This window comes from Bombina bombina, chromosome 10, assembly GCF_027579735.1.
Source record: "Bombina bombina isolate aBomBom1 chromosome 10, aBomBom1.pri, whole genome shotgun sequence".
Taxonomy (NCBI): Eukaryota; Metazoa; Chordata; class Amphibia; order Anura; family Bombinatoridae; genus Bombina; species Bombina bombina.
This window is the reverse complement of record NC_069508.1, coordinates 131170483-131184318: the sequence shown is the minus strand read 5'-3', so window position 1 is coordinate 131184318 and position 13836 is coordinate 131170483. Positions and strand designations below refer to the sequence as shown.

General features: G+C 39.4%; 1 protein-coding gene across 1 annotated transcript in view; it reads left to right on the top strand.

The window, feature by feature from the left end:
• MIGA1 (mitoguardin 1) overlaps positions 1-13836 on the top strand; it is a 343183-nt gene that overhangs the window by 56403 nt on the left and 272944 nt on the right. The window contains exons 3-6 of the mRNA XM_053693332.1: positions 554-731; positions 823-953; positions 10427-10553; positions 12760-12896. Of these exons, the coding sequence (XP_053549307.1) occupies positions 554-731; positions 823-953; positions 10427-10553; positions 12760-12896 (573 nt within the window). The remainder of the gene's footprint in view (positions 1-553; positions 732-822; positions 954-10426; positions 10554-12759; positions 12897-13836) is intronic.

Sequence of the window (13836 nt, the reverse complement as noted above, 5' to 3'; positions counted from 1 at the left end):
TTTTTTTCAATGACTTGTTGTACCAGCCGCAGAGTATAAAATGTATGCAAAATTGCTTATTGATGTTTATTTTGTATATGAAATATCTGCTTTTGTTCTGTGAAACTGCAACCCATTAAAATTGTCTGAGCTTGCAGGGAAATCAAACTTCCTTATTTTATCACTTTCTGTACACCCATATGCTTTTTTATATTATCTCTATCTGTATACTAATGCCCAATATTTAGAGAGAACAATTGAAAAGTGGAAGTGTAATTACTTCTGCTGGATTTGTTATATGTACACAGCTTTTCTATAATCTATAATATTTTTAAAAAATGTAATACAGTGCAGGTAAAATTGGTTATTGTGAACTAATTCAAGGGGGGGGGGGGAATTCAGGGTAAACTGTATCTATGTATTCAATATTTAAACAACTGATATAATTTAAAAAATTACATCTACATATTATTCCCAGGGCTATAATTGCTTTGAAAAGATAATTATATCTAGAATTAATTTAGCGTTAACTGTCCCTGTAAAGATTATTGATCATCCTTTCTCTGTCTTTCAGCTAAGATCTTCCCCTGGTCTGAAAAAGATTGTTGCAGTAACCGCTGTCAGCGCAATTTCTCTTCTTTTTCTTGCCCATCATTTTAAAAGAAGACGAGGAAAAAAGAAAAACAAAATCCCCGCGTGGGAACCCACCCATCTTCTATTAGAATGCACAAAAAATTCTGCTTTAGAAAAATGTGAGTTCACAATAAATATTAATAAACTGAAAAAATGTTATCAATATTTTTGCAACTGTTTTATTTGAAATGGAATTGTTGTCGTTTCTAGGTTCTAGTTGTTCTAGCAGCAGACAAAATTTAACCCTGTCTCTGAGTTCCATGAAGGACAAGGGATTACAGTCATATATTAATGGAGGATTGAACAGTAAATTTTCCAGTTCAGTGCAGAGCTTGAATTCAGTGAGTATTGTTACCTCCCACCCCCCTAATTAATATTATTTTTATTATTATTATTGTTAAATGTTATAAATTTAATAAATGTTCTAATTTTTTAAAAAGAAAGCTAGAAAAATATTCAAATGAATTTTGACAATCAGTTTAAACATAGTTAAAAGGACAGAAAGGTCAAAATTGAAACACGCATGGGTCAATGTCATTTTTAAATAGAAGCATTTTTGCAATATACATCTATTAGCACAAATACTTCTAATCAAAGTTATTATTATTTCTCAGAGACATACGCGCATATGCTGTGAGGATCCATGCACCAGTATTCCAACCTCACGCCTGCTCAGAGAGCTGGCAGTAGTGTGTATTATGTCTGTGAAGCCACTGCTGACTTTTTTTTTTTTTTTTTTCTGATTCAGATGGAGCACACAGTTTGAAACAACTTTTTAAATACTTCTATTATCATTTTTCTTCAGTCTTTTGTTATCCTTTGTTGAAGGAGCAGCAGTGCACTAATGGGAGTTAGCGGAACACATAGGGTGAGCCAATGACAAGAGGAAGCAACCAATTAGCAGCTAGCTCCCAGTAGAGCATTGATGCTCCTGGGTATTCCTAAGCTCTATCTGAATCAAGACATTTTCATTCTGACTGTACTGTCCCTTTAATTTGGGTCATACAAATCACTGTTGACTCTCAGAGTAGTGTTGGTGTTGGAATTCTGTTGCACAGGATATGCCTGATCGGTCTGTGTCACTGTCTGCAACGATCTCCGTTTATTCCTTCTAATGACCAAAAACGAATGGCAAAGCTATGCATGTCTGTTATTTCTGAACAAAAGGGACCCAGAGAACCTTTTACAACCATTTGCCTTATGACTGCAGTAGTTGTATGTAAATAATTTCAGTGAGATACCCAAAGTTTGTAAAAATGTAACAATTTTTTTAATATGATCACATTTAGCGGTGAATGGTGGCATGGAATATACCAGAATTGGCCTAAATCAACACCTTGGGTTGTCTACTTAAAAGAAATATATAGTTTTGATAGGTAAATAAAAAAGGCTCTATTTCTGTTTAAATAGAGGGATAATAAAATGCTAAAAAATCTTTTGGTATTTTGGGCAAGTTTTTCTCTGATATTCCTAGTAGTGAAGGGGTTAAAGGGACTTAAAACCTGCAAGCCCTTTTATCCCGTGGAAAAAAAACTCCACATTTTTTTATTTCATAATTGGGAGATTAATGAGGCAAATACCAATTTATTTTTTTCAGACGGTAACAATTTTGTGCTTGAGGGTTATTAACTAGCGGCTAGATTTAGAGTTTTGTCGGTAACGACCCGCGTAGCTAACGCTGGCTTTTTTCTGGCCGCACCTTTAAAATAACTCTGGTATTGAGAGTCCACAGAATGACTGCATTAGGCTCCAAAAAAGGAGCGTACAGCATATTTAACGCAACTTCAACTCTCGATACCAGAGTTGCTTACGGACGCGGCCAGCTTAAAAAACGTGCTCGTGCACGATTCCCCCATAGAAAACAATGGGGCTGTTTGAGCTGAAAAAAAACCTAACACCTGCAAAAAAGCCGCGTTCAGCTCCTAACGCAGCCCCATTGTTTGCTATGGGGAAACACTTCCTACGTCTGCACCTAACACTCTAACATGTACCCCGAGTCTAAACACCCCTAACCTTACACTTATTAACCCCTAATCTGCCGCCCCCGCTATCGCTGACCCCTGCATATTATTTTTAACCCCTAATCTGCCGCTCCGTACACCCCCGCCACCTACATTATCCCTATGTACCCCTAATCTGCTGCCCTAACATAGCCGACCCCTATATTATATTTATTAACCCCTAATCTGCCGCCCCCAACGTCGCCTCCACCTAACTACACTTATTAACCCCTAATCTACCGACCGGACCTGAGCGCTACTATAATAAATGTATTAACCCCTAATCCGCCTCACTCCTGCCTCAATAACCCTATAATAAATAGTATTAACCCCTAATCTGCCCTCCCTAACATTGCCGACACCTAACTTCAAGTATTAACCCCTAATCTGCCGACAGGAGCTCACCACTATTCTAATAAATGTATTAACCCCTAAAGCTAAGTCTAACCCTAACACTAACACCCCCCTAAGTTAAATATAATTTAAATCTAACGAAATAAATTAACTCTTATTAAATAAATTATTCCTATTTAAAGCTAAATACTTACCTGTAAAATAAATCCTAATATAGCTACAATATAAATTATAATTATATTATAGCTATTTTAGGATTTATATTTATTTTACAGGTAACTTTGTATTTATTTTAACCAGGTACAATAGCTATTAAATAGTTAATAACTATTTAATAGCTAAAATAGTTAAAATAATTACAAAATTACCTGTAAAATAAATCCTAACCTAAGTTACAATTAAACCTAACACTACACTATCAATAATTAAATTAAATACAATACCTACAAAAAACTACAATGAAATAAACTAACTAAAGTACAAAAAATAAAAAAATATTTACAAACATCAGAAAAATATTACAACAATTTTAAACTAATTACACCTACTCTAAACCCCCTAATAAAATAACAAAGCCCCCCAAAATAAAAAAATGCCCTACCCTATTCTAAATTACTAAAGTTCAAAGCTCTTTTACCTTACCAGCCCTGAACAGGGCCCTTTGCGGGGCATGCCCCAAAGAATTCAGCTCTTTTGCCTGTAAAAAAAACACATACAATACCCCCCTCAACATTACAACCCACCACCCACATACCCCTAATCTAACCCAAACCCCCCTTAAATAAACCTAACACTAAGCCCCTGAAGATCTTCCTACCTTATCTTCACCATACCAGGTTCACCGATCGATCCAGAAGAGCTCCTCCGATGTCGTGATCCAAGCCCAAGCGGGGGGCTGAAGAGGTCCATGATCCGGCTGAAGTCTTCATCCAAGCGGGAGCTGAAGAGGTCCATGATCCGGCTGAAGCCTTCATCCAAGCGGGAGCTGAAGAGGTCCATGATCCGGCTGAAGTCTTCTATCAACGGCATCTTCAATCTTCTTTCTTCCAGATCCATCTTGCAGACCTCCGACGCGGAACATCCTGCCGGCCCGACGGACTACCGACGAATGAAGGCTCCTTTAAGGGACGTCATCCAAGATGGCGTCCCTCGAATTCCGATTGGCTGATAGGATTCTATCAGCCAATCGGAATTAAGGTAGGAAAATTCTGATTGGCTGATGGAATCAGCCAATCAGAATCAAGTTCAATCCGATTGGCTGATCCGATCAGCCAATCAGATTGAGCTCGCATTCTATTGGCTGTTCCGATCAGCCAATAGAATGCGAGCTCAATCTGATTGGCTGATCGGATCGGCCAATCGGATTGAACTTGATTCTGATTGGCTGATTCCATCAGCCAATCAGAATTTTCCTACCTTAATTCCGATTGGCTGATAGAATCCTATCAGCCAATCGGAATTCGAGGGACGCCATCTTGGATGACGTCCCTTAAAGGAGCCTTCATTCGTCGGTAGTCCGTCGGGCCAGCAGGATGTTCCGCGTCGGAGGTCTGCAAGATGGATCCGGAAGAAAGAAGATTGAAGATGCCATTGATAGAAGACTTTAGCCGGATCATGGACCTCTTCAGCTCCCGCTTGGATGAAGACTTCAGCCGGATCATGGACCTCTTCAGCTCCTGCTTGGATGAAGACTTCAGCCGGATCATGGACCTCTTCAGCCCCCCGCTTGGGCTTGGATCACGACATCGGAGGAGCTCTTCTGGATCGATCGGTGAACCTGGTATGGTGAAGATAAGGTAGGAAGATCTTCAGGGGCTTAGTGTTAGGTTTATTTAAGGGGGGTTTGGGTTAGATTAGGGGTATGTGGGTGGTGGGTTGTAATGTTGGGGGGGGGGTATTGTATGTGTTTTTTTTACAGGCAAAAGAGCTGAATTCTTTGGGGCATGCCCCGCAAAGAGCCCTGTTCAGGGCTGGTAAGGTAAAAGAGCTTTGAACTTTAGTAATTTAGTATAGGGTAGGGCATTTTTTTATTTTGGGGGGTTTTGTTATTTTATTAGGGGGCTTAGAGTAGGTGTAATTAGTTTAAAATTGTTGTAATATTTTTCTGATGTTTGTAAATATTTTTTTATTTTTTGTAACTTAGTTCTTTTTTATTTTTTGTACTTTAGTTAGTTTATTTCATTGTAGTTTTTTGTAGGTATTGTATTTAATTTATTTATTGATAGTGTAGTGTTAGGTTTAATTGTAACTTAGGTTAGGATTTATTTTAAAGGTAATTTTGTAATTATTTTAACTATTTTAGCTATTAAATAGTTATTAACTATTTAATAGCTATTGTACCTGGTTAAAATAAATACAAAGTTACCTGTAAAATAAATATAAATCCTAAAATAGCTATAATATAATTATAATTTATATTGTAGCTATATTAGGATTTATTTTACAGGTAAGTATTTAGCTTTAAATAGGAATAATTTATTTAATAAGAGTTAATTAATTTCGTTAGATTTAAATTATATTTAATTTAGGGGGGTGTTAGTGTTAGGGTTAGACTTAGCTTTAGGGGTTAATAAATTTATTAGAATAGCGGTGAGCTCCAGTCGGCAGATTAGGGGTTAATGTTTGAAGTTAGGTGTCGGCGATGTTAGGGAGGGCAGATTAGGGGTTAATACTATTTATTATAGGGTTAGTGAGGCGGATTAGGGGTTAATAACTTTATTATAATAGCGGTGCGGTCCGCTCGGCAGATTAGGGGTTAATAAGTGTAGGCAGGTGGAGGCGACGTTGTGGGGGGCAGATTTGGGGTTAATAAATATAATATAGGGGTCGGCGGTGTTAGGGGCAGCAGATTAGGGGTACATAAGGATAACGTAAGTAGCGGCGCTTTGCGGTTGGCAGATTAGGGGTTAATTATTGTAGGTAGCTGGCGGCGACGTTGTGGGGGGTAGGTTAGGGGTTAATAAATATAATACAGGGGTCGGCGGTGTTAGGGGCAGCAGATTAGGGGTACATAAGGATAACGTAGGTGGCGGTCGGCAGATTAGGGGTTCCAAAAATTTAATCGAGTGGCGGCGATGTGGGGGGGGCCTCGGTTTAGGGGTACATAGGTAGTTTATGGGTGTTAGTGTACTTTAGAGCACAGTAGTTAAGAGCTTTATGAACCGGCGTTATCCCAGAAAGCTCTTAACTACTGACTTTTTTCTGCGGCTGAAGTTTTGTCGTTAGAATTCTAACGCTCACTTCAGACACGACTCTAAATACCGGAGTTAGGAAGATCCCATTGAAAAGATAGGATACGCAATTTACGTAAGGGGATCTGCGGTATGGAAAAGTCGCGGCTGAAAAGTGAGCGTTAGACCCTTTCCTGACTGACTCCAAATACCGGCGGTAGCCTAAAACCAGCGTTAGGAGCCTCTAACTCTGGTTTTCACGGCTACCCCCAAACTCCAAATCTAGGCCTAGGACAGAAAAGTCAAAATTAAACTTTCATGGATCAGTTAAACATAACAACTTGCCATTGTCACAATGATCTTTGGAACGGGACCTAAATTACAAAAATTACAAAATTCCCATCTTCGCATCAAAACAAAATCCAATTGCACACTGAGCGCAGTCCACTCTTTTAAATACTTAGGTATGTTGTTAGACCCCAATCTATCTTTTGGACTCCACATAGAAAAACTTGCCTCTAAACTTTATCCAAAACTAGGTGCCCTGTACAGAAACAAATCCTGCCTCAGCCCTACAGTAAAGGAAAAGATTGTACAGCAAATGCTGATACCTATCTTGGATTATGGGGACATAGTATATGCACCTGCACCGCAAACTCACCTTAATAAACTAAATACGTTATATAACTCGTTCTGCCGCTTTGTGCTACAATGTAACTACAGGACCCTCCATTGTGACATGCTAAAAGAACTAAACTGGCTGTCGCTGGAACCCAGATGCACCCTCCATCTTTCCTGCCTTGTCTTTAAGAGCCTTTCTGGGAAGCTCCCACCCTACCTGAGCAGAATGCTCTCCCCTGCTATTCCCACCTCCTATAACCTCCGATCCAATAACAGCACATTATTTAGCTTGCCTCAATACAAAAAGAAAGCAGCTCGATCCTCCTTTTCCTACAGAGCGCCACAATTATGGAACGACCTCCCTCATACTTTAAAAACTTCCCCAAGCCTAAAATCCTTTAAGAGATCCCTCTATACATATCTCAAAACAGAATGCTCCTGTTATGGTTAATTAAATATTTCGTACCTGCTCTATGTTAAATGTTTGCATATATTGTGTATTATTATTGTTTTTGTACTTTATTGTACCCTATTCTATCAATGCAATGTTTTGTGGTCCCAGGACATACTTGAAAACGAGAGAAATCTCAATGTATCCTTCCTGGTAAAATATTTTATAAATAAATAAATAAAATAAATTTTACTTCTATTATCTATATTTCATCATTCTCTTGCTTTCCTTTGTTGAAACAAATAGCTAAGGATGCTCAGGAGCAACAGTGCACTACTGGAAGCTAGCTACTTTTACTAGCCATATATGCCTCTTGTCATCAGCTCACCTGTTGTGATCAGCTAGCTCCCAGTAGTGCACTGATGCTCACTGAACAACGAATTTGAAGAGAAATAAAGGGACATAATAATACATATATGCAAACGCACATGAAAGTGATGCAGTGTAACTGTAAAAAGATGACCAGAAAATATCACCTGAACATTTCTATGTAAAAAAGGAAGATATTTTACCTAAAAATGTCTTTAGCTCACAATAATATGTGCTATGTGAACAGTTATCCTTCATCTACTGTCCAGCTGCAGTTGAAAAATTCCCCAGCCAAACTGCTTCCTCAGTGCTTATGTCATACTTTGCTTTCTCTCTCCCTTCCTCTCTCCCTTCCTCTCTCCCCCTCCCTTCCTCACTCCTTCTCCCTTACTCTCTCCCCCTCCCTTCCTCTCTCCCACTCCCTTCCTTCCTCTCTCTCTCTCTCTCTCTCTCTCTCTCTCTCTCTCTCTCTCTCTCTCTCTCTCTCTCTCTCTCTCCCTCCCTCCCTTCCTCTCTCTCCCTCCCTCCCTTCCTCTCTCTCCCTCCCTTCCTCTCTCCTCCTCCCTTCCTCGCTCCTCCTCCCTTCCTCTCTCCTCCTCCCTTTCTCTCCAACTCCCATTCTCTCCAACTCCCTTCCTCTCTCCAACTCCCTTTCTCTCCAACTCCCTTTCTCTCCAACTCCCTTCCTCCCCCCTTCCTTCCCACCCCCCTCCCTTCCTCCCCCCCTTCCTCTCTCCCCTTCCTTGCTATCTCCCCCTCCCTTCCTCTCTCCCCCCTCCCTTCCTCTCTCCCCCTCCCTTCCTCTCTCCTCCTCCCTTCCTCTCCAACTCCCTTCCTCTCCCCCTCCCTTCCTCCCCCCTTCTTCCTCTTTCCCCTCCCTTCCTCTCTCCCCTCCCTTCCTCTCTCTCCCTCCCTTCATCTCTCTCCCTCCCTTCCTCTCTCCTCCTCCCTTCCTCTCTCCTCCTCCCTTCATCTCTCCTCCTCCCTTCCTCTCTCCTCCTTTTCTCTCCAACTCCCATTCTCTCCAACTCCCTTCCTCTCTCCTCCTCCCTTTCTCTCCAACTCCCTTTCTCTCCAACTCCCTTCCTCCCCCCCTTCCTTCCCCCCCCTCCCTTCCTCCCCCCCTTCCTCTCTCCCCTTCCTTGCTCTCTCCCCCTCCCTTCCTCTCTCCTCCTCCCTTCCTCTCCAACTCCCTTCCTCTCCCCTTCCCTTCCTCCCCCCTTCTTCCTCTTTCCCCTCCCTTCCTCTTTCCCCTCCCTTCCTCTATCCCCTCCCTTCCTCTCTCCAACTCCCTTCCTCCCCCCCTCCCTTCCTTCCCCCTTCCTCTCTCCCCTCTCTTGCTCTCTCCCCCTCCCTTCCTCTCTCCCCCCTCCCTTGCTCTCCAACTCCCTTCCTCTATCCCCTCCCTTCCTCTCCCCCTCCCTTCCTCCCCCCCTTCTTCCTCTCTCCCCTCCCTTCCTCTCTCCCCCTCCCTTCCTCTCTCCCCCTCCCTTCTTCTCTCCTTCTCTCTCTCTCTCTCTTCTGTAATTACTTGCTCTTGATAAAACCAGGATAAATACATCTGACAATATCTAAAACTGCTCTGCATCCATGTACACCTTATTGGTTAGATGAATTATTTGTGACCTGTTTTATGAATTTTTAAACTAATATTGGTATCAGTTCCCTCTTTTTCCTTCTCATGTATACTTAAATATGAAGCATTTACTGGTCTTAATAACATTTCAAGAGCTATTTAGGCACCATAAATTGTGAATAATAAGCATTGGCATATTATAGTAGGATTGGAGAGTGCCTTTTAAAGAGCTGTGCTCTGAGAGCTTATTATAAATTAATATTTGCATTTAATGTTCAGATCCTGGACACAAGCTTTTGAGTTAGTATGTATCGGGCCAGATGGGTGATGGGAATGTCAGTTGGAGTAGATTATCAAGATGAGAAACAATGAGGAAGAATATTAAAACATTGTTTTGTTTGTTTGTTTCTTTTCTTTTCTTTTTTGTGTGCAAAAAAAATAAATTTCTATAGCAGCTGAACTGGGTTCCTGAGTGTCATGGTAACAGTCAGCTATAAATAACCTTTAATAATATGAGACATTTATTGATCACATAATGGTCTCATTTTAAATTGGGTAAGCTATCCCTATATTAAAGGGACATAATACTCATATGCTAAATCACTTGAAACGGATGCAGTATAACTGTAAAAAGCTGACAGGAAAATATCACCTGAGCATCTCTATGTAAAAAAGGAAGATATTTTACCTCACAATTTCCTCAGCTCAGCAGAGTAAGTTCTGTGTAAAAAGTTATACTCAGCTGCTCCCAGCTGCAGGTAAAAATAAAAAAAAAACTGAAGAAATGAACAGCAGCCAATCAGCATCAGCAGTGCTGAGGTCATGAACTCTTACTGTGATCTCATGAGATTTGACTTAACTCTCATGAGATTTCATAGTAAGCTTCCTTTACCTGATTGGTGAAATAATATGAGCGTTCACGAGGCTCATCCTTTCAGCTGTCCCAGGACAGACATACTAAAATGCTGCTTAGAAATCCTTTACAATGGGAGGTGGCTACTGAGGAACTTTTGAGGTAAAATATCTTTCTTTTTTACATAGAGATGTTCAGGAGATATTTTCTAGTCAGCTTTTTGCAGCTATGCTGCATCACTTTAAAGTGTTTAAACATTTGGGTATTATGGCCCTTTAATTATTGCAAGAAGCAGACCTCTTGGTTAGACCAGACTGAATGTGTATTATTAGTGTAAAACTGGTCAATACTATTGAATTATTTTGTGTAACCTAAAAATTATTGAAAACTTAGATTTTTTTTTTCTTTCTTTTGTTATTTTTTTTTTAAGCAAACCACAAATATTTAAAAATGAATGTAATGTATATTTGTTGTTTGTAGGTTCGAAGCATTAACTCCTCCCACAGCTGTGCCTGTGTCGCTTCCAGTTCTTGGGACAGAGCCGATGAAGAAGATATGAAGCTTATAAATATTCCTGTCACCACACCAGAGAACCTATACCTGATGGGTACGAAGCAAAAAACTAGCATTAGGTGTTCTTTTCTGCATAATAGGGCACTTAGATTCTTATAACTTTTAGAAACCAATCAGCAAGCGCTACCCAGGTGCTGAACCAAAAATGGGCTGGCTCCTAAGCTTACATTGATAATATTGATTATATATTGATAATAGGAGTAAATTAGAAAGCTGCTTAAAATTGCATGCTCTATCTGGATCATGAAAGAAAAAAAAATTGGTTTAGTGTCCCTTTATAGGAACAGTAAAGTAAAAAATTAAATTAAATTTATTGGATAAAGCATGGCATTTTACATAACTTTACAATTTACTCCTATTATCAATTTTGCTTAGTTCTCTTGGTATCCTTTGTTAAAGAGTAATCTTAGCTGAGCTCAGGAGCGTGCACATGTCTTTAGCCATCTGGTAGCAGTGTCTGCAAAATTGTTTGCAGCAAAGTTATACATAGTTGCAAACACCACTGACATAGACACCTATAGACACGTGCATGCTCCTAAACTCCTATAAGCCTACCAAGCTTGTATTCAACAAAGAATACCAAGAAAACAAAGTAAATTTGATAATAAAAGTAAATTGGAAAGTTGTTTAAAATTGCATGCTCTGGGGCCGTGTTTCTGGGTAGCCTTCAGGCTAAAGACCGCTGCTCAATAACCTGTCCGCCTGCTCTGATGAGGTGGACAGACATCACCGGAAATCGACCCGATCCAATATGATCGGGTTGATTGACACCCCCTGCTAGCAAATCTGCAGAGGGCGGCATTGCACCAGCAGTTCACCAGAACTGCTGGTGCGATGATAAATGCCGAGATCGTATGCTGTCGGCATTTATTGATGTGCAGAGGACATGATCCGCAATATCGGATCATGTCCGCTCGCACATTCATAAATAGGCCCCTCTGTCTGAATCATGAAAGTTTAATTTTTGCAAATTCCCTTCTCTGCTGACACCAGTTAGGTGAAGTTATAAATGGATCACTAGACTTTGCAACCAATGACTGTAGAATATAGCGAGTTTACAACCAATGACTGTAGAATATAGCGAGTTTACAACCAATGACTGTAGAATATAGCGAGTTTACAACCAATGACTGTACAATATAGCGAGTTTACAACCAATGACTAGAATATAGCGATTTTACAACCAATAACTGTAGAATATAGCGAGTTTACAACCAATGACTGTAGAATATAGCGAGTTTATAACCAATGACTGTAGAATATAGCGAGTTTACAACCAATGACTGTAGAATATAGCGAGTTTACATCCAATGACTGTAGAATATAGCGAGTTTACAACCAATGACTGTAGAATATAGCGAGTTTATAACCAATGACTGTAGAATATAGCGAGTTTACAACCAATGACTGTAGAATATAGCGAGTTTATAACCAATGACTGTAGAATATAGCGAGTTTACAACCAATGACTGTAGAATATAGCGAGTTTACAACCAATGACTGTAGAATATAGCGAGTTTACAACCAATGACTGTAGAATATAGCGAGTTTACAACCAATGACTGTAGAATATAGCGAGTTTACAACCAATGACTGTAGAATATAGCGAGTTTACAACCAATGACTGTAGAATATAGCGAGTTTACAACCAATGACTGTAGAATATAGCGAGTTTACAACCAATGACTGTAGAATATAGCGAGTTTACAACCAATGACTGTAGAATATAGCGAGTTTACAACCAATGACTGTAGAATATAGCGAGTTTACAACCAATGACTGTAGAATATAGCGAGTTTACAACCAATGACTGTAGAATATAACAGTTTAAGCCTGGAGTCTCCACTTTTACCAAAAACTGGAAAACCCACAATTTTCAGAATTACAGTTAAAGGGGACAAAATAAATAATAAAAATATATTGCAATTTTTTTGACAACAGTTAATTAAATGTTTAATAGCACAATACCAAAGTGTCAAATGTTCCTTTAAAGAGAAATTAAATAAAAAATGTAATCCCTGATAATATTTAATTATGCATAGTAAAAAAAAAAGAAATTGCAGTATATTTTCATTTTTCTTGTGTTTTCTGAAAACTGCTCCAAGCCAGGCAGATTATTTGCATTCAGTGCTTACTTGCTGATATATAATGCACATATATAAAAAGTCACTTTAAACGTTGTGTTTACTAACAGTATTTGGAAGTCTGTAGAGTTAAACATTTTTATTTACTACTCTTAGGAATGGAACTATTTGAGGAAGCTTTGCGTCGATGGGAGCAAGCGTTGACCTTTAGAAACAGGCAGGCTGAAGATGAGGCTCACTGCAGCTCCATAAAGCTGGGTGCAGGAGATGCTATCGCAGAGGAGAATGTGGAGGTAGCCTCTTTACCTGAGATATGAGATTAAGTAATTTTTTTGAACTGTTGCATTAAAAATTAGATTGGCATTAGTAAATATTACTTTCATATTTAATACTCTCCCTTCCTCCCTCCCCTTCAAAATTCTTTAATCCCCATGTCACAGTAAAACTAAAAAAAAAAATCTAGACTGCAACATAACCCTCTTAGACCTTTAGATTAATCTATATCTGTTAAACACAAAAATGTATAAATATGTGAAAGTTCTGGTAGAAAGAAACAAATAATCTGAAATTGATCCACTAAGACCAAATGGGATATGTTAAAGGGACAGTCTACTTCAGAATTTGTATTGTTTAAAAAGATAAGTTTAAAAAGATAATTCCTTTTTTTTACCCATTCCCCAGTTTTGCATAATAAAACACTGTTATATTAATATACTTTTTACCTATGTGATTACCTTGTTTCTAAGCCTCTGTAGACTGTCCCCTTATCTCAGATCTTTTGATAGACATGCATTTTAGCCAATCTGCTTATCCTGCTCTTTGATCTGTCTGCAGCCTTTGATACTGTTGACCACCCTCTTTTGCTCCAAACCCTCCAATCCCTCGGCATTTGCAAAACAACTCTCTTGTGGTTCTCTTTCTACCTGTCTAACCGTACCTTTAGTGTAGCTTTCTCTGGGGCATCCTCTGCCCCGTTACCACTTTCTGTTGGGGTACTGCAAGGCTCTGTCCTCGGTCCCCTTCTTTTCTCAATCTACACGTCATCATTAGGTTCCTTAATAAAGTCCCACGGGTTTCAATATCATTTGTATGCTGATGACACCCAAATCTACCTTTCTGCACCAGACATATCTCCTTCTTTGCTAACCCATGTCACTAACTGTCTTTCTCATATCTCATCCTGGATGTCCTCTCACTACCTTCAGCTAAATCTCTTCAAAACTGAGCTCCTTA